The sequence below is a fragment of the Lepidochelys olivacea genome (assembly GCF_965140295.1).
Source record: "Lepidochelys olivacea isolate rLepOli2 genome assembly, chromosome: 26".
Classification (NCBI taxonomy): domain Eukaryota; kingdom Metazoa; phylum Chordata; order Testudines; family Cheloniidae; genus Lepidochelys; species Lepidochelys olivacea.
The window spans coordinates 11213831-11238695 of record NC_140436.1 but is presented as its reverse complement, the minus strand read 5'-3'; the positions used below and the strand labels follow the sequence as shown (position 1 = coordinate 11238695).

The 24865-nt window shown below is 44.8% G+C and overlaps 1 protein-coding gene across 1 annotated transcript in view; it reads left to right on the top strand.

Annotated features, from left to right (window-relative positions):
- Positions 1-19498, top strand: part of LOC311513497 (pyroglutamylated RF-amide peptide receptor-like) — an 86511-nt gene extending 67013 nt beyond the window's left edge. The window contains exons 2-6 of the mRNA XM_084615376.1: positions 4207-4365; positions 8131-8192; positions 11586-11821; positions 13344-13441; positions 18303-19498. Coding sequence (XP_084471502.1) covers positions 4207-4365; positions 8131-8192; positions 11586-11821; positions 13344-13441; positions 18303-18709 — 962 coding nt within the window. The 3' untranslated portion in view covers positions 18710-19498. The remainder of the gene's footprint in view (positions 1-4206; positions 4366-8130; positions 8193-11585; positions 11822-13343; positions 13442-18302) is intronic.
- The last annotated feature ends 5367 nt before the right edge of the window (positions 19499-24865 follow it).

Genomic DNA, 24865 nt, shown 5'->3' with positions numbered 1-24865 from the left:
GAATATCGAATTCCCATTGGTGCCTTTGATAATCTCCTCACTGTGATTATCTTAGCCAGCAGCTTTAGGAATAACTCATCTCCAGATCCAGGGCTAGGAAAGGACTCCAGTTTCAAAGCCCAGATGCGTCTGTGCTAAAAACAATCTCTCCACCTCCACGTTTTGGGACTGTGCTCCAGAGAGTTTGTTACTTGAGAAAACATATATTCAGCCTCACGTCACCTGTTGGGTTCTTTAAATCTGCATCCACAATCTTCAAACCTCTATTTCCTTAACACTTCCACATAAATCAGACACGAGGGTCAGAAAAGGCAGCCTCATGTGTGCCCGTCAGTTGCTAGGGAGCCCAGCAGATGAGCAACAGATTAGATGAGCTCCCTTGAAGCTCTTTCATCTCAGGGGAAAAGGCTGTAAAATGAGCAGAAAATTGTTCAAACGCCAACAATTTCATTGTGCTCCGGGAAAGTCTCAGATGCAGATAAATCCCCAGCGATAGCATCAGACGCTGCTGCCAGTCCTGGCTCTAAAAAAGCAAACGGGCTGAGATGGAAACTCATCCTTTCCAAAGAGGTGGGGGGCGTTCACTGTATTATTTGGCATATGCAATCCAGGCAAGCCAAGCCACAGCGTTCTTGTCAACAATGTTCAAGGCACAAAGACCTCCAGGAAGTTGAGTCAGTTAGTAGTCACTTGATGCAGATGTCTCTCAATATTCTAGCATCCTACTGGGAGTTTGGTAGTATTGTACCCAGCATCTGGCATCTGGAACAAAACACAATTTCAACTGATTCTCATGCAAAAGAAAACCAGATAAAACCTCCATCTACTGATGCCAGCATGACTGATCCTTGTGTCTGCTTTACACAACGGCCATGTGATCAGATAACTTCAGAAGGCCATTCATCGTTGACTGGCACGATCAGACTTCAGCATCCAACTTTCCCCTCTTCTCCGACAGAACTAATGCCCTTCAGAGCTTCTTATTCCACTGTTATGAAATGAAGGGTTTTGGTGTTGGGGAATTCTGCTCTGTTATACTGATGTAAATCTGAAATCAAGTGGAGTGACTCTGGATTTATACCAACATAGCTGAGCAGAATTTGACCCCAAATCATCACCCTAAAACTTCGCCCTCAATCAAAGGAGTGGCACGCTAAAACGAGATTCAGGAGCTGGGGAACGCTAACCTAAAAACAGTGTTATAATCCTTCAGAGTAGCTTGCTTAACATCCCAGCACAATGACTTTAGTGGCCTGATGAATGATGCATATTCCATAAATTATCCGCCCTAAGTGCCTGATGTCCAGTTGCTCTGTTCCTCCCTTTGGGAAGGGTCAGGGGGCATGGTGGAAGGTGGTTTTTAAGCCACCTTTGATATCTTATCACCCTGCTGCAAGTAAAAGCAGCCTCGGGGCTACTCTACCTTATGCTCTGCTTCACATGGTCCCCTGTCTGACCTGAAAGGCAGAAAAGACCTATAGCAGTTCTGATTGGCCCCAACACCACGCTTTGGGAGCAGGTTGGGCACAGAGACCTGGTGGCAGCTCTACAGTGCCTGTGAAGGCATTTGCAACAGGGGGTATTTTCAGGAGACTGTTTCTGAAAACAGCATGCTGCCAGAGATGCAGAAGGAGACTTTAATAACACACCACCTCTTGCTTATATAGCACTTTTTGCCCATAAATCTCAAAGCACTTTACAGAGGTGCTCAGTATCATCATCCCCATTCCACAGAAACTGAGGCACAAAGAGGGAGCATGACCTGCCCAAGGTCACCCCAGCAGCAGAGCTCAGATTTCCTGAGTCCCAGTTCAGTGTTCTATCCACTAGGCCACAGTGAGCTGAAAGTTTAGTGTAAATGAGAATCAGACCATAAGGCTAAAATGATCAGTCCAGCCCCTGGCCCGAGCACAAGGCAGGCCTTGCTCTTCCCAGTCTGTGGACCCCAACGGCTGGAGATAGGGTCAGGGGATGTGATCATTCCCCTCTATTCGGCATTGGTGAGGCCTCATCTGGAGTACTGTGTTCAGTTTTGGGCCCCACACTACAAGAAGGTTGTGGAAAAATTGGAAAGAGTCCAGCGGAGGGCAACAAAAATTATTAGGAGGCTGGAGCACATGACTTATGAGGAGAGGCTGAGGGGACTGTGGTTATTTAGTCTGCAGAAGAGAAGAGTGAGGGAGGATTTGATAGCAGCCTTCAACTACCTGAAGGGGGGTTCCAAAGAGGATGGAGCTCAGCTGTTCTCAGTGGTGGCAGATGACAGAACAAGGAGCAATGGTCTCAAGTTACAGTGGGGGAGGTCTAGGTTGGATATTAGGAAAAACTTTTTCACTAGGAGGATGGTGAAGCACTGGAATGGGTTACCTAGGGAGGTGGTGGAATCTCCATCCTTAGAGGTTTTTAAGGTCAGGCTTGACAAACCCCTGGCTGGGATGATTTAGTTGGGGATCAGTCCTGCTTTGAGCAGGGGGTTGGACTAGATGACCTCCTGAGGTCCCTTCCAACCGTGATAGTCTATGATTCTATGACCCATGCCTGCCCAGACCTCTTTGGGCAGCTCTGGTGGGGCTTTTCCATGGGGCTGAGCTCTGTGTACCACCCAAGCAGCATCCTGCTGCTGTTTGCCCATGGAACCATACTGACTCCACAGCTTGGTGGCATCCATATCTGCAGAGCCCAGGGCTGGATTTGAGCTCAAGATATGCTCTGGCTTGGTGCAGTCCATTTAATGTCTGAGTGATACTTCCCTATTACCATTACACTGGTGAGGTCTTGGCTGCTTCCGAATATTGGTCTGAAATGAAAGAGGCTTTACTATAGCAGTGTCTAAATCGAAGGCTGTGCGTGTGTGGGACGGGTTTTAAAGGTGATACTGTTAATTATTATTGGGTTTGGGGGGTTACCATAGTACCTATGAGCCCCAGTCGTAAACCAAGATCCAATGGTACATGGTGCTGCATGGCTCTGCAAGAAACTCCACCTTCCTGCATTGTGCCATGGACTCCACTGGATCGCTCTGTAGTCCCCATCCTAAGGGCTCTTGTGACATGCTGGCTAAAATTTCCCTTCTTTCACAGGGGGCTGGAAGGATTGTTGAGAAGTCATCACACTCAGCCCCTCGCTGCTTGTTTGTTTTAGCTCTGAAAGGCATCCAGCGGTCGAAAGTAACGTAATTGCACATTATCCTACACCGGCGTGCAGGAAAGAAAAGCATTGAATTCATACTGCAATTAAGCGGAAGCCTGCTGGACACGTGGCTAGATTCTCTCCCCTGTTTTCCTGCCACTTTGCAATGCTCAGGTGGTGCCCAGAGTCTCTAACTGGCTCGCTGAGATTTTCCCAGCATAGGAATGCCTACATACTCCAACTGACCCCACAATCTAGTGTAGGAGCATGTCTAGGGGGCGGAGGGGTAGAGCACACCTGAGCTTGGCCAGTTCTTAGCTGATGCCTGGTCTCTTGGGGACCATCCCTACCTAGTGTATTTTAGAGAAGCCTTTAGGCTGCTCTGACTTAGAGCAGGGCCAGGCCAAGGCAGCTAGAAGGAATCAGGAAGTTACAGCTAGAGATGTGCAAATAATGGATTTTTCTTTTTGCTGGCAAATAGAAACAAAAAACCAACAACCAACCACCACCACCTGAGGGGCGGAGGGGGCAGTGTTGTTTGGGGTTGAATGCAAAATGACATTTTTTAAAATGTTTTAGCAAATCCAAAAGTCAGAAAAAAAAGTTTTGGGTCAAACTAAATATTTTATTTTGACAATATCATTTTGACAGTTTTTAAACATTTTTTCTTTAAAAAAAAATCCAAACCACTTGATGTGTTCCAATTTTTTTCCCCCGGTCAAAACAATTTGGCGAAGCCTGCAGGAATTCGTGAAATGTTTCCGTGGTGCTGAATCTCCATTTTTTCACCAAAAATAAGTTTTGTCTGAAAAATTTCACCTAACTCTAGTTATCACCAGTTCTTTGATGGTCCCCTCCTCTCCTGGGCTAAGTAGATCTCTGTACAGGAAGGAATCTGGCTCAGGTTATTTGACAACCCCAAGATTACAAAGAAGTCCATGCATAGAGGACAATCTGAGTTAGAATTGAGCCCCCCCCCCCCCCCTTCCACCAGCTGAAATTTGCTCCCAGGCCTTAGGGTTAGGATTTATTTCTGCCATGAGAGCCAGCACACTAAAATGTGTCTTTCTTTTCTAGGCCCCTTTGTGTGCAAGACGGTCCCCTTCATTCAGACCACGGCAGTTGTGGCCAGCACCCTTACCATGACATGCATTGCTGTAGAGAGGTACCAAGGAATAGTTCACCCACTGAAGATGAAGAGACAGTACACAAACAAGAGAACCTACAAAATGCTAGGTATGGCTGAGTATATATGTAGGGTAACTGGTAATGGGGCATGGAGTTTTGCACCTCTACAGTATTGCAAACTCCAAATGTTCAAAGATCATGAGTCAGGCTCACCAAAAAACATGAGATCAGCTTTCAGATCATGAGATTATGTACAAATAATAGATTCAAAGTTGTTTTTTTTAATTTGCCTTCTATTTAAGGCTTTTTGAGCCTATAGGGTGCACTGAGGTCACATTTTTGAAGCTTTCTCCATAGCCACAAGGGCTAGAAACTTACTTTTTCTTTTTAAGAATGAAAGCTGAAATCATCCCATATCCACTTGACTCCAGGAGCTGGGGCTTTAAGGAAAACAATCATCATCATGAGACTCATGACAAAATTGTGAGAGTTGGCAATGCTGTCTCTGGGACACGTTCAAATCCAACCCATGTTGGACAAACATAGGGAAACCCCCATGGAAGCTAATAAGGGAACTTCCATGAGCATTGGCTTTGAGCCATTCTAGGTTGGCTGGTTTTTCTCTTTCATGAAAAAGACAAGTCATTCAGACTGAAAGCACATGGTTTCTTTTTGTGTCTGGCTAAGCACAACACTGGGCAGGCCTGTAACAGAGGTGAGTTCTCTCACACAAACACACCAGTGCATTACACAATTTAATCCCTCACTATTTTCTTGAGTCCACTGTGACAGTCTGATTCTGCTCTCATTTACACCATCTTTACATCAGCATGATTTCAATGGAACTATTCCTGATCCCCCGCCTGCTCCATCATGGAAGTGTGGGAAGAATCAAGTTTTACATTGCTGCTTTCAAGCTCTACAGAACTATAAAGACAGTGGGACTGATTCTGATCCTCTTACTCACCCTGAATAGCACCTTGTTACATGAGTGGCCTCACTGAAACCAGTGCTGTAGGATCTGGTTTACTTTTGCTATTAAAAACCATCGGTTTCAAAAAAAGTCTCAGGTCAGTGACGTGTGTTTTTTGTTTTAATTGGATACATTTAAATCACATTTGAATCCCAGGTTCAATGATAAATGACACTTTGTCCTAAATTTAGTAATAACTTATGTCTGGGCAGAACAGGTCCCTGTGCCTTGGGTGATTTCAAACCAGATTGCACAAAAAGCACTGGGATGACACAATCCCTGGATAAACCTGCATGGATGGGATGGACTAGATGACTTGATTTTAGAACTGGTCAAAACATTCCCAACAGAGCATTTCTCCATTGGAAAATGCTCTTTCACTGAAACAGACATTTTCTGCAGGAAGGTATCCGCTGTAGATGAAATTTCATCAAGGAAAAAGAATTGGAACGCAGCATTTTGGTGGTGTCAGAATGGAACGTTTTGACACTCTCAGATTGTTCCATTTTGATTTCTCATTTCTAAATGACTTTTCATTTTGAAATGTTCATTTATTTTTAAAATCAAAATCAGACCGAAACTTTTCGACTTTCTGGTAAGAGGATGTTTTGATTGACCCCAAGTGAACATTTTTCAAAAATTCAGGTGGGCAGAAAATTTCCAAAAAAAGATGTTCGGTTTTGTTCCAATTGAGAATGAAAACAAATCTTCAATTTTTTTTTGTGGGATGCAAATTCCATTTCCTACAGATCTCTACGTAGTAGGACTAGACGAGAGGAATCCATAGCTAATGCCACATTAAAAGGGGATATGTTGCAGAAGGAGACCTCACGCAGGAAAGAGTCCGGCAGAATACCCCTGGGGCTACTGGGAGCATCAACTGCCCCATTCGTTCATAGGGGACTCCTTCAGCATCACTCTATCCTGCTCTGGGATGCTTCGTACTAGTGATGAGTCTGTGCTGGGGGAAGATGGCAGGTGCTCTCCTGGGGGAATGCAATGGTTCCTTCTGCCCAGGTGAAAAAGATTGTGTGTGTGTGTGTGAATGTGTGTGTTGTGGAGGTGTGAGCAGGGCTTCCCTGGCCCGCTCCCCAGTCCCCAAACAACCATTCAGCAGCAGGCAAAAGATAGCCCGGCAGCACTGCAGTTATCTAGTGTGATTTTTGGCTTTACAGTGTTCGGCAGCTTGGCTTATACAATGCTTGATCCTGCCTCCTCTGAAATCAATGACAAAGCTCCCTTCAGCAGGGCAGGGTCGGGCTCACTGTAAAGAAGAGCTTGTAGGTTCAGGACTTTTCTTGCATGCTTACGAGGTTTTCCGTTTCCTTCCCCTGCCTGCATAAAGGGCCAGTGTACATAATTCTGAGCATTACGTCAATCCTCAAAACTGGGCTTAAGTGGGACTTCAGGGTACATAGTCCTCATGCTGGCTCTCTGCACAAGGAAAAATTCATCTTCCAAGAGAAAAAGAATCTGCATTACCTGTGTGTTTGTTAAAGGAAAATAAAATCCTTCAGCCTGAGTTACACCATGCTAGTGTGACCCCATTGATTTCAGAGGACATAAAAGGGAGCCGGGTATCTTCCTTTGTTTGCATCCCGCATCTGGCTTTGTGCAGGCGTCAGGTAATTTTTTTTGAAAGATTGAAGAGTATTTAGCACTAGACCCAGGATAAGACAGAGAGATCAAGAGGTGGGGAACTTTGTGAGCTCTTAAATCCCTCTGAAATGAAAACATAATCCTGTTTCCTGGCACTAAAGTCATCTTTTGGATCTCAGAAACACACCCCCTCACAAAAGGCTGCAGGGAGACCTGGGTGAACTGCACAGGCTCCATTCATCTTATGTCAAACCCTACAAGTGGGGTGACGTTTCTTGAACAGTTGTACAGCAGGTGCAATTAACAAGAGAATGCCCCTTCACCACCCACAGTGGTTACACCTAAGGTTTGAGCCGATGCCCAACGAGGCCAGTGAAAAGGCTTTTGTTGACTGAATTGAACATTTCCTCACACCCAGACAGTTATTTCCCAATATAAGCATATGGAATATTGCACAGATGAAACAATACAAAGTTAAACAGCACACTGAGACACCTTTTTAAAAAGGTATCCAATATATTGGGCCAAATTGGGCCATGATCTATAGTAGCTCCAATGGTATAAATCAGGGAAAAACTCATATTTACAAACACAGTGACTTTCCCCATAACCAAAATTCATTGCACGTGAAATTTGCCCCTGTGCAGAGGGCTAACCCAAGGTCTACATCCCATTTGAACCATACTTTGAGCACTTAAATGGTGCATAACCCACAGTAGAATTTCAGCCTACAGTCTTATTCTGCGGACTTATTAGTCTCCTTGACTCACACTGAGTAGTAGTTTTCTTTAGAATAGCTCCATTTAAATCAATGGAACTATTTGCAAAGCACGATATTACTAAGCATGAGCAAGGGAGGCAGAATGAAAGTATAGTGTGATTATTCGTTTGGAACAATTTCCTTACTCTGAAAATTTGATTTCAAGTGAACAACATCTGGAGTTGGCTGGATCTGGAGACTGAAATACTGTTCATTTTAAACCAGGAAAAGTGTAAAGGATTAGATATTAGATTCTTAATCTGTAACTGATTCACCTTGACAATGAGCAAAGAATTCTCTGCAGAGAGAGGTAGAAAGGCCAAGCGAGTCCTGCAGTTATGCATAATTAACAAAGTGAAAAAAACAAGATGCTTCTTGATTGGCAAACTCTCAGTTATTAGAAATCTAGAGCCTCAGCTCTTTCATTCTAGCCAATTCACTTGGCAAAAGTAAACACTGACAAATGCCTTGAGATAAATGTTGAAAAGTAACGGTCATAATTGAAAGAATTAATTTCTTCCTTTCTTCTCTCTTTAAACAGGATTCGTATGGACGATTGCAGTCATTGTTGGGTCGCCCATGCTGTACGTTCAGACTCTGGAGGTAAATGCCAGTCACCCATTCATAGAAGAGAATGCTTATCTGAAAACTGCCACTCAGTGTTATTGTTAGGGTATGTCCACCTGCAATAAAACATCCAGGGCTGGCCTATGTCACCTGATTTGGGCTGGCGGGGCTCGGGCTGTAGGGCTATGAAATTGTAATGTAGACATTCAGGCTTGGGCTGGATATGTCTACACTGCAGCACCTGTAGACGTACCGAGCTAGCTTTGATCTAGCTGGTTTAACAATAGCAGTAAAGCCAAAGCAGCCTGGGCTAGCTGCTCGAAAACACAACCTAGTGAGCTTATGCAGTCCGTCCTGCCCTCGTTCCACTGCTATATTATTCGAGCTAGCTAGATCAAAGCCAGCTCAGATATGTCTGTGCAGTCACACCTCTGAGTGCAGTGCAGACAGGCCCTATGAATCCTTGTGCAATAGTCTGATGGCTTAACACACAAAATTCTTTGCCTGAAATCTTGCCACTAAGAAGCTTATGACAATAGGATTGGCAGGCAGTATATGTAGTACTGTTATCAGATAGAGAGGCCTGATTCTCCTCTCCTGCCAGTTTTATACCAGAGTAATCCCAGTGACCTCGGTGGAGTTACTCCCGATTTATACTGGTGTGAGAGGCAAATCAGGCCCAGAATGAATAGTAAAATTTTCCAGGGGGAAATCAGCAGGTCGTTTCAAAGAATGATGCTTCTACTGGATGTCAGTCAAGCCACCAGTGCCCACAGTTTGTCCCTGACAGCGACTTTAATCACAGTTAATTGGGGTGTCTGAATGAAAAACAACTGGGGACTCCCCTCCTTCCCGGTGCGTCATTGTAGAAGTGGGTATTAGCCATGCTCAGTGGCACTGCACATTGCTGTTCTATATGATAAGCAGCATGCTTTATGATATCGGCACTTAAAATCTCGTTCTGCGCCACATTTAACACAGCTTAGACGACGGGCCAGGTCCCCTGCAGTCGTATATCAGTATAGCTTTGTTGTCTTAAATGGAGCTCCACCAATCTACTCCCACCAGTCCCTTAGCTCTGTTCTTCTAGTGTGAATCAGGAGCAGCTCCAGCGGGTTGACCCCAGCCTAACTGAAATCAGAAACTGTCCAAATGCAGTTAAATCATTATTGCAAACGTCAAGTGTGTCAAACTAGAGAGTTTTCATAGAGGTGATGAACCAGTGAGCAGATCTTTGGGTCAGATGGACACTGTTACATTAGTTACATGCATAAAACATAATGGAAAAAAGATCCCATTTGCAGACGCAGAGAACTATATCTCAGCTGTGCAGATTCACAGAAGGCATGCTCCGTTCCATACTTATGCCAATGGACCAATACCAATTTACAGCAGCTGATGAGCGGGCCCAGAGTGTTTTCATATTACCTGGCACTGACATCACACTTTTCATCCTCAAAGCACTCTACAAATGTAAATGAATTACATAGCAATTTAAATGTCCTGCTAGGAGAAGAGCTTTGTGTATGCTCGAAAGCACGTCTCTTTCACCAACAGAAGTTGGTCCAATAAAAGATAATATCTTGCCCACCTCGTCTCTGCTAGGAGAATTAACTTTACAGATCTGAGTGCTTATTTAAATACCTTCCTGCCAGAAGCCTTTAAAAAAGAAGGTATTTACATTTTCCAGACACTCTATTTGCTGACAGACAGCAAGGGTGGGCATGAAGTGAGTGATTAACTCACATTCCCTCTGCAAAGCCAGTTTCTCTGCTGCATTTTGCATTGTTCCCTCTGCCTTTTTATAAGCATTGTGTCCTAGCAATTAGGGGCTTCTTCAGCAGTAACATCAATTTGTAAAGCAGCATTCTCACTGATAAACCATGTCGATCATTTTCCACTTTACATTGTCATCAATATATGCCAAGTGCCAGGTCTGTCTGAGTTTTATCTCACTATAACTCTGCAGCAGACAGAACTGTAAAACAGCTACTCAAGTCTGTAACAGAAGCTTCCAAGATGCAGTACATAGTCAAATTAAGTATGGAGCCGGCAGAACTAAGCTATTGCTGTATTCATCAAGGGGAGACAAGGGATATGACATCTAGAGCAGGGGAGACAGGGAAGCCAAGGTTCCTGGGTCTATTTCCTGATTCTTCTTGTTACTTTGAGCAAATCACTTGGCCCTGAAAACGATTTAAGGGCTGGAAAAAATATACTTTCCAGCAAAAGACTTAAGGAGCTCCGTCTGTTCAGTTTATGAACAAGCTTAAGAGTTGACTTGATTACAGAGTATAAATACCGACACTATAGGGCTCTTTAATCTAGTGGAGAATGGCATAGATAGAACAAGAATCAATGTCTGAAAGGCAAAGGCAGACCAATTCAAATTAGAAATAAGGCACATATTTTTAACAGTGCATGGGATTAACCATTGAAACAAATGGACAAGGTTCAAAAAAGGGCAACAAAGATGCTCAAGGGTATGGAATGGCTTCCATACGAGGAGAGACTAAAAAGATTGGGGCTGTTCAGTTCAGAAAAGAGAGGAGAAGATTATAAAGGTCAATAAAATTATGACTGGTATGGAGAAAGTGAATAGAGAAATGTTATTTAACCCTTCACATAAACACAAGAACTATGGTCACCCGATGAAATGAATAGGCAGCACCTTTAATACAAACAATAGGAAGTACTTTTTCACAACACACAATTAACACCTGTGGAACTCACTGCCTGTGGGGATGTTATGATGGCCAAAAGCATAACTGGGTTAAAAAAAAACCTAGATAAGTTCACGAATGATAGGTCCATCAATGGCTATGAGCCAAGATGGTCAAGGATGTAACCTCATGCTTGGGGAGACCATAAACCTCTGATTGCCACAAGGCAGAAGGGGAAAACAAGTATGGATCTCTCCAAACTGCCCTGCTCTGTACACTTCTCCTGAAGTTTCACTGCCAGAGACAAGATACTAGGCTAAGTGGACCATTGGTCTGACCCTGTATGTCAATTCTTATGTAAAGTGACAATTTATATATAAGCAAAAAAAAAAAATCTTAACTCTTGGTGTTTCTGGTTTGGGTTCAAATTTCAAGGTGTTGGTCTATCTACCTACCTACCTAGCTTGGGGTTTTATACCGCTGCCCATCACCATGGTATCTGAACATCTTTGACGTAAAATCACTAGCAATAGCAAAGTCCCTAGTGGACTACACAGAGTCTCTGGCACTCCTCCCTTCTTGGCTTTTTGTTGCTTTTAGATTTGATTCGTTTCCCCTTTTCTTATTTATTGTCAGTGTTGTGTCATTCTTGTTCATACTGATATTATTTTCTCTGACGCTCCCTCTCTGATGCACTGATCATCTCTTGTAAGTCTCTGACCTTGTATCTTTCTCCACTCCACGCCCCTCCCCCCCCCACCCTTAGGTGAAATATGACTTTCTCTATAATATTCATCATGTCTGCTGTCTGGAGTCCTGGCATAGCATTGAGCTGCGCCGTGCTTATGCAATCTTTATCCTGGTGGCCTTGTTTCTGGTGCCACTCACGGCCATGCTGATGCTCTACTCCCGGATAGGATACGAGCTGTGGATCAAGAAACGGATTGGAGACTCTTCAGTATTGAACACCCTGAGTCGCCATGAAATGGCTAAAATAACAAGGTGGGTAGCCGCCTGTTTGACTGGCTTTAAATGGCACAGAGATAGGGTTGCCACCTTCGGTTGGATGAATTCTTGGAGGTTTCATCACATGGCATTATCTTTAATTAAAGAGGAATCCTTAAAACCTGGAGACTATAGGACAATCCTGGAGACTTGGCAGCCCTAGACCAGAGGAGAAGCATCACAGTTTAGGCGTGCGTGCGAGAACTAGTAGGCAATGTTGGCAGGTGGTTAGAAGAGAGGACTGGTCGTCTGGACTCCTGGGTTCTATTAATTGTTCTGCCACTGACTTACTGTAGAACCTTAGGCAAGTCCTATAGGGCTGTTCCAACACACACTGAAGTCAATGAGAACTTTTCCATTGACTCCAGTAAGTGCGGAATCAGAACTTTCATTCCTGTAGTATGTAGAAGCCCCAGTCCTGGGCCAGGACCCTGTTGTGCTGGGTGCTTTATGGTTCAGTTTCTCTCTCCGTTGCATAGGCCTGCCACTTAACTCCCATGGCTGTTAGGAAGCTCAGCCCAAAGAACGTTCCCCAGAATTTTGGCTGCCGTTTGTACCACACTTGTGAAATTCTTTCAGGAGGTCAGATTTCCACTCCCACCCTTTTCCCAGGAGACCTACAGAGTGATGCTCAAAGGGAGAGGCATAAAAGCAGCACAATCAAATGGAGAGCATATAGTCGTGGGCAGTACTAGTGGGCACTGATGCACCATAGAGGCCTATTCAGCTAACCCTGAAGAAACACAGGGAGAAGCAAAGAGCTGTCAGAGGGAGGGAGGAAATTTGGAGTGTCCCAAGAAGGAAATACCCAGAACCTGGGAAGCCTCTTTGGATTCTGCAATCCTGTTACGGCCCAAATAAACACATTGTCCCGATTCTCCTCCGACACCCGTTTTGCATCAGTGTAACTCCATTCACTTCCGTGGATACCTCCAGATTTACATCAGAGTCAGTGAGAGCAGAATTGGGCCCCTGAGCTTTCTGGGTGCTTATCCAACTGGAAGCAAAGCTGCAAACCTTTCGGGCATTATCCAACCCCTCTAGAAAATATAGCAATTTCCTGGCAAATGAAAAAATGTTAAGCCAGCTGGTATAACAGTCATAAAGTGGTTGTGATGCAGTCAGAAGAATTCCCATACTAGGAGTAGACCAGTGGTCAATCTACTTCAGAATTCTGACTCTGACAGGGGCCGGTATTAGCTGCTTCAGAGGCCTTTTGGCAATGAGTTCCACTGGTTAATTTTGCATTGTGTAGAAAAAAAGTGCTTCCTTTAATCAGATTGGTGGGGGCGGGGTGAGGGGGTGGTATTTGCCACCTTTCAATTTCATTGACCATCCTTGTGTCCTTTTATCAGGAATGTGAATGCTTTACAGTGAATGCTTTTCACTCTCCTACCATCTGAACGCAACTAGCCTATTTCTCTCAGTACAAATGATCAGGTGCTGAATTTCTGCTTGCCTCCTGCTATAAATGTCTCCTTGTCAGCTCTCGCTCTCTGTCTCAAATGGCTTCCGCCAGGAAGAAGAAACGAGCCGTGATGATGATGGTTATTGTAGTGCTGTTCTTCGCTGCGTGCTGGGCACCTTTTCACGTTGTCCACATGTTGTTTGAATACAGTGAGTAGATATAAATTGAACTGATAAAAGACTCTGTGTGCGTGTGTGTGTGTGTGAGAGAGAGAGAGAGATCCTAAAATTCCTGAAATGACCAATAAAAATAAAACAAGAGACATTCCCTTGAGAGAAAAAAGAAAAGGAAGACTTGAGGCACATTAGAGACTAACAAATTAATTTGAGCATAAGCTTTCGTGAGCTACATTCAGTGCATTCAGATGCATTCAGTGGAAAAAGATGCATCTGATGAAGTGAGCCGTAGCTCATGAAAGCTTATGCTCAAATAAATTGGTCAGTCTCTAAGGTGCCACAAGTCCTCCTTTTCTTTTTGTGAATACGGACTAACACGGCTGCTACTCTGAAACCTCCCTTGAGACAGTAGCTCCACTGCAATTCCAGAATAGTCTATTAGCACCAATATATACTTAGCTCTTCTACTCATTCATCAAAACTGCATTGCTTAAGCCCCTTGATTTTTTTCATTAATGGTCTTCTCTGAACTCTTGTCCATTTGCCCATATCTTTCCGATACCGCATTGTCCAGAACTGACTGCAGTATTGCAGCATTGGAGATGATAGCTAAAGGCTAATGTACACAAGGAAACTATTCTGCAAAAACTATTCCTGAGTAACTCCCTATAAGGACATTGTGTTCTAGACTCACTTTATTCCAGTGTAATTACTGCATTTCCAAAGAGCAGTAATTATTCTGGAATAAAATCCCTTTAGGCTCAAGAGAAGGAGCAATCAAGTCCCTTTATTGAGTAATGACAGCTGGGAGGCTACTGCCCAAGGCTCTAGGCTGCATGCCAGGTTAGTGCTAAGTTGTGTAGAGTGTGGGGTTTCCCTGGCTGCAAACACATGGCTAGGATATGGGCAGCAGACTCTGTGTGTTGGAGTAGAAAGCCTGGGGATGGGGTTGTGAATGTGGCTCTGAGAGGAAGCAGAGAGACAGAGCTTCTTGGGCAGAGAGCTCATGAAGTTGGCAGATTTGGGAATTTCTGAGCAAGAAAACTGCTTACTGTTGTTTGTTTCTAATGTGTCCGGGGAGATAGACTGTGAACATTTTTTGTAAATAAACAAGATGACACCAAAAGTAGACCTGACTTGCAGTAGCAATTTCTCATCCTAATGGAAACAATCCTTCAAAGTCCTGAACTTTAGCTAACAGCTTGGGCCAGAGGGGAAACACTATTATCTAAATTGGGTAGAATGCCTGACCCATTTGTTTTTGCCTGGCATATGACCTTGAGGACAGCCAAGAGCACCCACTGTTTTGGAGTTGCCTGCATTATTCCTTGTATTTAGACATGAGCTTGAACCAAAAACCTAATTCCAGATATTCTTACACTCTTTGGGCAGGCTGAAATCTAAATCCATTTGCAAATGTTTCAGTTTCTATAATGGGCAGGACCCATACACTGAAGCCAAGATCAAACCAGATCCAAATTTTACAGCTTGGGTCCAACTCCAATTATTTTATAGGGGAGGTCTCCAGCCAGAGTGGCTTTTTTGCTCTCTTGAAAAAACAACAACAACAACGCTATGGCTAAGGACTAAATACACCAATTACACCCACACACACTAGCTTCTCAGCAGAATTCAACATAAGAAATGAATGCAGCAGATGAATGAATATGATGGATCATTTCTGCTCTCAGATCCACCATCCTAAATCCAAAGTAATTTCCTCCCCCCACACCCCTGCAATCAGTGGCGTTATTCTGGCTTTGTGCTGACAAGAATGAGATCTGAATCTAGCCCAGGTTTACAAGTAATTGAAAGCAGTAAATCACAGGACAATGAGCCAGATGGTATAAATCAGTGTATCTTCATTGAAGACAGTGCAGCTATGCCATGAGAGGAGGAACTGGCCTAGTATTTGCAAAATTTGTCTTCCTGCATGCCCAGCTGAGTCCTCCTTCCATCCCCTTGGGGATGTTGATTATAAAAGAGAAGATTCTCAAATAGCCGGCAAAAGAGGCATCCTTGCCTCAGTACAGTATATAATTCACTGATTAGTGCAATGTGAGCGTAGACAGCTCCTCAAAATCCTGCTAACTCAACAAGATCTCACTCCACACATGAATGATCAGAATGTCAACTGACAGCCTCTGTTACACAAAAGCCATTCCAATTCATAAATGCAGCCTATCTCCATATGTAAAAAAATTTATTCAGGCACATTAGTCAGTCTGTGGTGGCAAGGCAGCGATGGGTGGTTTTGTAACAATACCCATGCATGCTGTGCTATTAAAGTTACTTGAAAAAGTGGCCTGAACTTAGAGATGGAAGCTAGGGAGTCTCCTGCAGCCTAATACTGGCTCTGTCACCGATTCACTGCATAGCCCTAGTTGAGTTCTGCAACTTCTCTGCCTCATTTTCTCCAGCCGTAATATTGTGATACCATTTTCCCATTGTACGTGGGGTGTTATGGAGATGATTTGGGGTGAAATTAACACTATGCAGACAGGCAGCACAGTACTATTTTGAGGGATTCAGTGGGACTTCAGTAGGGCATAGGCCGGCTCTTAACAGCCCTGCCATAAACACTCCCTGGAAACTCCAGTGGTGATGCAAGTAGTGTGATCAAGGGGGGGGGGGGGAACAGCAACATTTCCCCAATTTAGCCTTCAATGTATTCGGCTGGGCCTATGGTCAGTTTCCCAGTTCTCTCCAAATACCAGCATTCCTCACCTCAGCACAGTACAAACATAGGGCCTGATCCTGTAAACCTTTACTCAGATGAGAAGCTCAGACCGTGTCAATGGGACAACATATACTTGTAAGGGCTCTAGTCCTTGTTTTGTATACCACCTCACCTAAAAACTACATGAAAGTTAGGGCTGGCCAAAAGTTTGGCAACAAACCTAGTTTTCAGCAGACAAGTGGGTTTCTGACTAAACAAAGTTGTTTCATGAAAAGTGTCTGCTCCGCCGTGGCAATTGCAACTTTTTGTCAGAAAACAGAATGCTCTCCCAAAGCCCAACTCCAGTGCCCCCTGCTCGCATTTTCCTCCGTGAGCCATGCGCTCCCGCTCGATTTCATTTCCCATGGTTCCCCACCTCCCCTCACCAAGAGGAGACCATGGTGCATCATGGGCGATGTAGGCCAGCCTCTAGAGGAGAAGGGGATCATGAGCCACCTGAACTACAACTCCCAGGAGGCACCACAGTGACATTTCAAATTCGGGGCTGAAATATTTCAGTTTTCAATTGGTCACCAAAAAAAAAAAAACCTGTCAATTTTCTGTGAAAAATGTTGACAAAGAACTATTTAAAAAAAATTCCACTGGTGCAGGGAAGATATTTACCAACTAGCTCAAATCAAAATGCTGAAATTATAGCACAGCTGCAGGCACAAATAAGAGCAGCAACGTGGGAGAGGAAGAGGATTCGTGACAGTATTCTTGCCAGCAAATTAAAGAAGTATGGATTAGATGAATGGACTATAAGGTGGATAGAAATTTGGCTAGATCGTCGGGTAGTGATCAACGGCTCGATGTCTAGTTGGCAGCCAGTATCAAGCGGAGTGCCCCAAGGGTCGGTCCTGGGGCTGTTTTTGTTCAACTTCTTCATTAATGATCTGGAGGATGGGATGGATTGCACCCTCAGCAAGTTCATGGATGACACTAAGCTGAGGGGAGAGGTAGATATGCTGGAGCATAAGGATAGGGTCCAGAGTGAACTAGACAAATTGGAGGATTGGGCCAAAAGAAATCGGATGAGGTTCAACAAGGACAAGTGCAGAGTCCTGCACTTGGGACAGAAGAATCCCATGCACCGCTACGGGCTGGGGACCGACTGGTTAAGCAGCAGTTCTGCAGAGAAGGATCTGGGGATTACAGTGGATGAGAAGCTGGATATGAGTCAGCAGTGTGCCCTTGTTGCCTAGAAGGCTAACAGCATATTGGGCTGCATTAGTAGGAGCATTGCCAGCAGATGGAGGGAAGTGATTATTCCCTTCTATTCGGCACTGGTAAGGCCACACCTGAAGTACTGTGTCCAGTTTTGGTCCCCCCCACTACAGAAGGGATGTGGACAAATTGGAAAGAGTCAAGCATAGGGCAATGAAAATGATTAGGGAGCTGGGGCACATGACTTATGAGGAGAGGCTGAGGGAACTGGGATTGTTTAGTCTGCAGAAGAGAAGAGTGAGGGGGGATTTGATAGCAGCCTTCAACTACCTGAAAGGGGATCCAAAGAGGATGGAGCTCGGCTGTTCTCAGTGGTGGCAGATGGCAGAACAAGAAGCAGTGTTCTCAAGTTGCAGTGGGGGAGGTCTAGGTTGGATATTAGGAAAAACTCTTTCACTAGGAGGGTGGTGAAGTACTGGAATGCGTTACCTTGGGAGGTGGTGGAATCTCCATCCTTAGAGGTTTTTAAGGCCCATCTTGACAAAGCCCTGGCTGGGATGATTTAGTTGGGGATTGGTCCTGCCTTGAGCAGGGGGTTGGACTAGATGACCTCCTGAGTTCTATTCCTGCCCTAATCTGCTATGATTCTATGAATTGGGGAGAGAGGTAGTCACAGGGGGGTAAGATTTGAAAAGGGACAAACTAGAGAGAGGTCGAATGGCTATTCCAGATTGCAGGTGCTGCAGAGCAGGTTGCCTCACTTCAGGTGAAATTCACCCCAGTGAAGAGGCCTTTGCAACTACTTAAGTCCTGTCTGTAAGAGCGGCATAGGCCTCATGCTCAGGGGTGAGCTTCAACATAGTTGCAGTGGGAGCATGTTGAAGGACTGGAGAGGAGGCTGGTGAATGGTAAGGCAAGGGAGCACATAGTGTAGCAAACAGAAAGATGTGGGTCTAATAGGTAAGACCCTCTGGTTGGTTCTTTCTAATCTATTCCCTTGCTCCCCAGATAACCTGGAGGAAAGCTACGATGATGTCACCGTAAAGATAATCTTTGCCATCGTCCAGGCCGTCGGGTTCTTTAACTCTTTCAATAACCCTGTGGTCTACACTTTTATGAATGAGAACTTCAAGAAGAGCTTCGTGGCTATTCTCTTCTGCAGTTTGCGGAGCCCTGAGCCAGCCGACAAGCAGGAGAGCCAGCAGCTGGAAAGGGCCAAAATGGGACCCTCGAACTGTGGCATCAGGAAGGAGGGCAGAAGCTTGCACAGCCACCTGAGTGCAGAGAACCTGGAACTGAGACTCTGTGAGCAGGTGCCATCCGCAAAGCTGGAGTCAGTGCTTTCAGTGGCGGTCATTACCTACCCCATGGTGACCACCCATAAGGAGATACTGCCCAATGGACAGTCAGCATGATTGCTGCTGACTTCAAGTACACACTGTGCTTCATGGATCAAAATAACTTTGCTTTAGGGAGCAGTATCCACTTTAATGAAAACAAGCCACACTGAGTGCTTTAATATTTCCAGTGTTCTCTTTCGTCATTGGTTTCTATATTTCACTCTAATTTCCAGCTGCCCAAGTCTCCATCTCAAATGTAATCTATGGAATATGGGACCAGGTATGGATGAGTTTCAGAGGATAAAAGGCTGCCAGTTTTCCAAAGGGATGGGGAGAGAGGGTGGTAGAATGTTCCTTTTTTAATTATTGCTATTTTATTCATCTTCCCTCTTGAGCTGATGGTTCCATCCAACCCCAAACAAATCAGGTTAATTGGGGCTGAACCAACAGCCTCCTTGTCTCCTTGTCTTCAGTAGGTGTTGAAGGTGCTTTGCACCTTACAGGATGAGACGCGCACCCCCATAAATTAGAAGCTGGAAATGCATGAACCATGGAAACCTAGTTTTAGGAACCGTCTGCTCTTGCCTGACTCTCAGACATGGGGATGGGGATAAGACAGCATGCTCTGTGCACAGGGCCTCTTTCACGGACTTTGCTCAAGAGTCCATGCTGCTATCAGCTGCCTGAGCTGACAAAACAATGTTGCATCCCACGGAGCCTGCTGCTGCTGCTCATACACTGGTGTCAGATCTGTGTGAGGAGCTGGGAAGGAAAAGGTTTCTCCAGCCCACGAGTGTTTTTGGAGATTTCAAAATTTTTTTCCCATCCCAAAAAGTCAAAATCTCCAAAATTTTCATGAATCAAAAAAATCTAAAATTCAGGAACTGTTGAAATATTTTGTCTTGATCTTTTTTTCTAACAAGAATAATACTTCATGATTTAATTAATACCAAATCTAACTAAAATTTTACATGCACAAAAAAAAAGCCTTTTTGAACAGAAAATGTGTTTCCAAAATGGCTGGCAAGTCCTGTTTTGACCTCTTTTCCAACCGTTTGGGAAATACAATTCACAAATGTTTTGAAACGGGAGATTCCTCAGCAGCGACCCTTTCCTGTGCACTGCTTCAGTTTTGACGAATCAGCATTTTCAAACAAAAAGAAGGTTTTGGCTGAAAATTCCTGACCAGCTGTACAGATGTTGCCCCATTGACTTCAGTGAAGTTATTCCTCATTGCCACCTGGATGAAAGCAGACTAATTCTGAATGCCCGTGAGGCTGTTGTGAAACAACGGGGAATGACCAGCTTGCCGCATCAGCACAGACATTCATCATATGCAGGGAGGAAAGGCTGATGTCTGTTTTATACCAGAAGCTACTGTTCTAGTGTATATTGCCGTTGCACTTGCCTGCATACTCTACAGTCAATAGTGTGCCTGCCTAGCAATGCTACATAGTAATTACTGGTTTGAGGTGGGTTAAGTGTATTGAGATATTTTCCTTACTGTGAAAATTCACTAGCATCCATGCTTCTGTTGTAAAGCCTTTTCTTTCCAATAAGAAAAATTTGCTTTTGAAATCTACATGGCATTGGCCCCTGAAGCAAAAGTCTACACATCTTTGAAGCTTTTGTTGTCGTTGTTGTTGTTAGGTCGATTGCTACTCTGGGTTCTACGTCAGTTATACGTTTGGAGAATAAACCGTTGACTGAGAACACCAGCACCAGCCATGTAGACTATTTCATGGGTAGATCTCAAAGCACTTTACAGAGGTGCATCAGTGTAATTTCCCCAATTTTACGGTGGTGGGTGGGGGTTATGGAAGGAGGAAGTGAAACACAGAGTGTACGGGACATTTAAAATGATGGATGTCAAGGAACGGTCTTTGCTACCTCACCCCTTCACAAGGAACTTTCACTTAGGAAAGAATCATTAAAAAAAAAAATCAGAGAAAAAATCCAGTATGGATTCTGAATATAAATATTATATGTATTGTGGTAGTAGCTAGGAATCCCAGTCATGGACCAGGACCCCACTGTGCGAGGCGCTGTACAAACACAGAATAAAAAGGTGGTCCCTCCCGCAAAGAACTTACAGTAAGTAAATATATATTCAGAGGTAAGGTGTAAAACGAGAGGTGGATTAGGCCACTTTAGGGTGGGGAGCTGCTACCACAAGGGGCCAGAAGAAGGTGGATGTCGAAGTAGGAAATGCCCTACTTTAACTCCCATCTTCTTACACCATATTGGTAGCTGCTTTTCCTGCTGTCTCCTTTGGGCCAGACTTTCACGAGCTCATCTCCCATTTAGGATACATCTACACTGCAATAAAAAACCCACTGCATGGCCACAGTGGGCCTAGACTCAGACTCAAGAGAAGGAAAACAATTCTCAAGGTTTCTTCCTGGTCCTGCTTGCAGGCAGAGGCTCTGGAGGGAAGCCTGTGATCAGAATGCATTCAGAAGACAGGCAGCCTACAGTAGGGTGGGGTAAGTTTTGCCTCTCTGTTTTAAGGAGCAGCCTGCTTCATTTCTCTCTGTTTTGGGTGGTTGTGTGTAATCGTTCTGAATTGAGACAATATGGGTGAGGTGATATCTTTTAGTGGACTAGTTTCTGTTGGAGAAAGAGACAAGCTTTCAAGCTCCACAGAGCTCGTCTCTCTCATATCCTGGGACTGACACAGCTACAACAACACTGCAAACATCACTCTGAATTATAAGAAATAAAGTAGTGTTACACTGCAAGCTTCCAACAGAAGTATTTTTTAAATCTATCTCCTCTGTTTTGTATGCCATGAACACAGCAGATCCAAAGGAAGACGGAGGTGGATGGGGAAAAAAGAACAGAGACAGAACAAAATAAGGAGGGAGTTAAAAAGAAAGTAGAAGAAGAGAGAATAGAACAGAGAGAAGTGGCGGGGAGGAGAAGGTGAGGGAAAGGAATAGAGAAAATAAGAGAGCACTCACTACTTCTAAGGTCAGTCATATGTATTTGTACTCTGTTTACTGGTGCTCCCGAGAGATCTAACACTCAGGCTGGCAGGACAGAGTTTATTATGCATGCACTGCTGAGCCTTCTTTTTCCTCATGCTTTTGCAAGGAAGATGCCAAAATATCCATTGCCCAGGACCCCTGCAACTGGCCCTGTCTCTCTCAAGCTGCTTCCCAGCAGACAAGTAGCAACAGCTACACTGCTGCGAGCGGCACGAATTGGTCCTTGTGTTGGCAGCCTTAGAAATCTAGCTACTTACAGTTACAGGCACATCAGCAGTTTGCACTTCTGCCCTGTTGTCTGGATAAAAAGAAGACGTGGGGTACATCTACACTGCTCAAAAAGATCTGCAACACCGCTGCGTTTGGCCTGGGGCAGCTGACTCTAGCTTGCAGGGCTCCAGCTGCAGGACGAGACAATTGCAGTGACTTTGGGTTGGATCCCAGGCTCTGGGACCCTTCCCCGTCATGGTGTCTCAGAGTCCAGACACCACAGAATCATAGAAGATTGGGGTTGGAAGAGACCTCCGGAGGTTCATCTAGTCCAACCCCCGGCTCAAAGCAGGACCAACCCCAGTCTGAGCTCAAACATCTACACTGCAGTTTTATAGCCCCACAGCCCAAGCCCCAGACAGCTGATCCAGACCAGCCACATGTCTTTTATTGCAGTGTAAACACATTGTCCCCAGGTCTCCCAAGCCAGCGCTCTTCTGCAGCACTGAATTCATACCATTTTCAAGCAACAAAAAGTTTGAGAAGAATCATCTGTTTCTTATCTATATTAAGTAGCCCCTAGATGCCCCAGCAAAACAGAACACTAGCAGCTATCCTCAGTGGTTACAAATCACGACTGTACCGGAAAATATTAACTGTTCCTGATTCAGCGCAAAGCCCTATTGTCTCATATAGATGCCCATATCAATATGCACACCCATAATATCTGTATTATGATAGCAATTATAGATCTCAAATGAGCTTGGAACCCCATTGTGCCAGGCATTGCACAGACACATGGGGGTATGTCTACGCTGCAATCACAGGATGTTGGACAGACACACCCGAGCTAGCTTTGACCTGGAGTGAAGCCACAGCATCTTGGGCTTCAGCACGAGCTGTACAAGCCTACCTCCATCCCTGGGTAATTATATGGGTTGCTAGCCCCACCCACACTGCCACAGCTTCACTGTTCCACCAGTGCCCAAGTGAGCTCTTATCAAGTGATTTCAGTGTAGACATACCCGCAGCGAGAGAGAGTCCCTGTCCCAAACAGTTTACAGTGTAGGCAAGACAGACAAAGATGTATCGACTCCTGGGGGCAGGGATTGTCATTTACTATCTCTTCATATAGCACCTACTACAATGGTGGCTGTGACCTTTAGGCATTAAATGTTAAGTAAGAAAGGGAGTATTAATAGCCCCATTGTACAGATGTGGGAACCAAGGCACAGGGAGACAGTGACTTGGCCAAGGAAGCCTGCTGCAGAGCTGGGAATTGAATCCTGAGGTGCTGGACTGGGACCAGGAGACCTAGTCACAAGCCCCACCTTCCATTTGGTTTGCCTATAAAAATGCTTGTTTTGTTCCCACTGCGAGGGAAGCTGGCATTAAAGCAAGGATGGAAAGTTCTTGCTTTATCCCTCTGCTGCTCTATAACTCTGCAGAGGCCGCGCACAATCTGAGTCCTGTACTTAGAACATGCTACACATGGAGGTTTTGTCGTCTGGGAGCACGAACACAAATTAGAATTGGGGTGATGTTAGTGAGTGTGGTAAACAGCACCAGGGTCCAGTATCTACAGGAGAAGAAAGCCCATTGGCTTTGTTCCACAAGTTCAGAGTTCTGGACTATTACCTGCCACTAAGGCTATTCTACATCAGTGATTGGACTGCCCTCACTACCAGAATATCAGAGCACTTTCCAGTAGTGGTTAAGCGACGCGACTAACCTCTGTCCTGTGAGGTTCATTCTCTTTCTGTCTCATTTTGCTCAGAATTGCTTGTGCAGTGGAGTGGTTTGTTTTGGTTGGGTTTTCTTTTGGGGGGGGGGGGGATGGCATTGTGTTTTTGGTTACCTTCCCATGTTCTCAAGCTCCCGTGTTCACGTCCATTCCCTAACTGTCAGGATGGAACACACCAAAATAGAATTTTCATCTCCTGGTTCTGGTGCTGCTGATCTTCAGAACTGGGTGCTGAACAGACATCCTAATGGCATTAAGGCGTCAACACAGGGCCAGATTCTCCTCTCACTTACACCTGTGTAAATCAGTAGTAACTCCATTGAAGTCAATGGAGTTACCCACGTCTAACGGAGAGGAGAACCAGGGCTGGCTTTTAAAATTTTAGATGCGAGACAACTCCTCCAGTTAGCTCTCTCTGTGTAAGGAAAACTACAACTGGAAGGAATACGAGTTTGACCCCCTGCCAGCTGTCGTGTCAGCTTTCCATTGTGCAGCCTGCCAGCTTGTACAGGTAATGAATGCCCTCTATACCTCCCGGGGAATGAAGAGAACTACTAAATCCTCGTGCCTGCTTTTGCCTGCTGCAAACCCAAAGTATGAGCAAGCTCCTGCAGCTCTCCACTGCCAACCAGTCCCCTCACAGAGTGAATTCTTTTCCGTATTCAGCAAAGAGTCTGCAAAAGCCAGCTCATTTTTACACTGAGCCAACCCAGTCCTTCACTCTTCACTGATTTTCCAGGTTTCATCACAAGTGAGAGAGCTGCCATTTCTTGCTTAGATTGCTGCCTATTGTGTTACAGTAGAATCTCTTCGGGTTGAATTCACTCCTGTGCAAAAAGCCAGCACAAGGCCCATGAAATTCCACTTAAGCCCTCAAAATTGGGCCTAAGTGGTGCGTTGGCTTTGTACTGGCACAGGTGTGAATTTCATCACAGGTGCCCCTATGAGATGCAGGTCACAATTACCAAAGCACAGTGAGAGGCACTACAGAAACACGTCAGAAAGGAACCCTTTCATACTGCATTTGTATAAACTGATCTACCTGTTCCTTTTCTGGGTAAAGCTACACTGATCTCAGTTAACAGGCTTTCCGTTAGGACTTTTTGCAACATGGAAAACAAGAACCTAAAGGTGATGTATTTTTAAATTCTGCATCCACAGAAATGGGAAAGAGAGCACCCCGCTATCATAGGGTGTCATCATCTCTATCCCCCTGCCAATGCAGGATTAAGTCTGTTCCCATGTGTGCATTAATCCTTTGCATCGGTAGAGGGAGCAATCCTGACC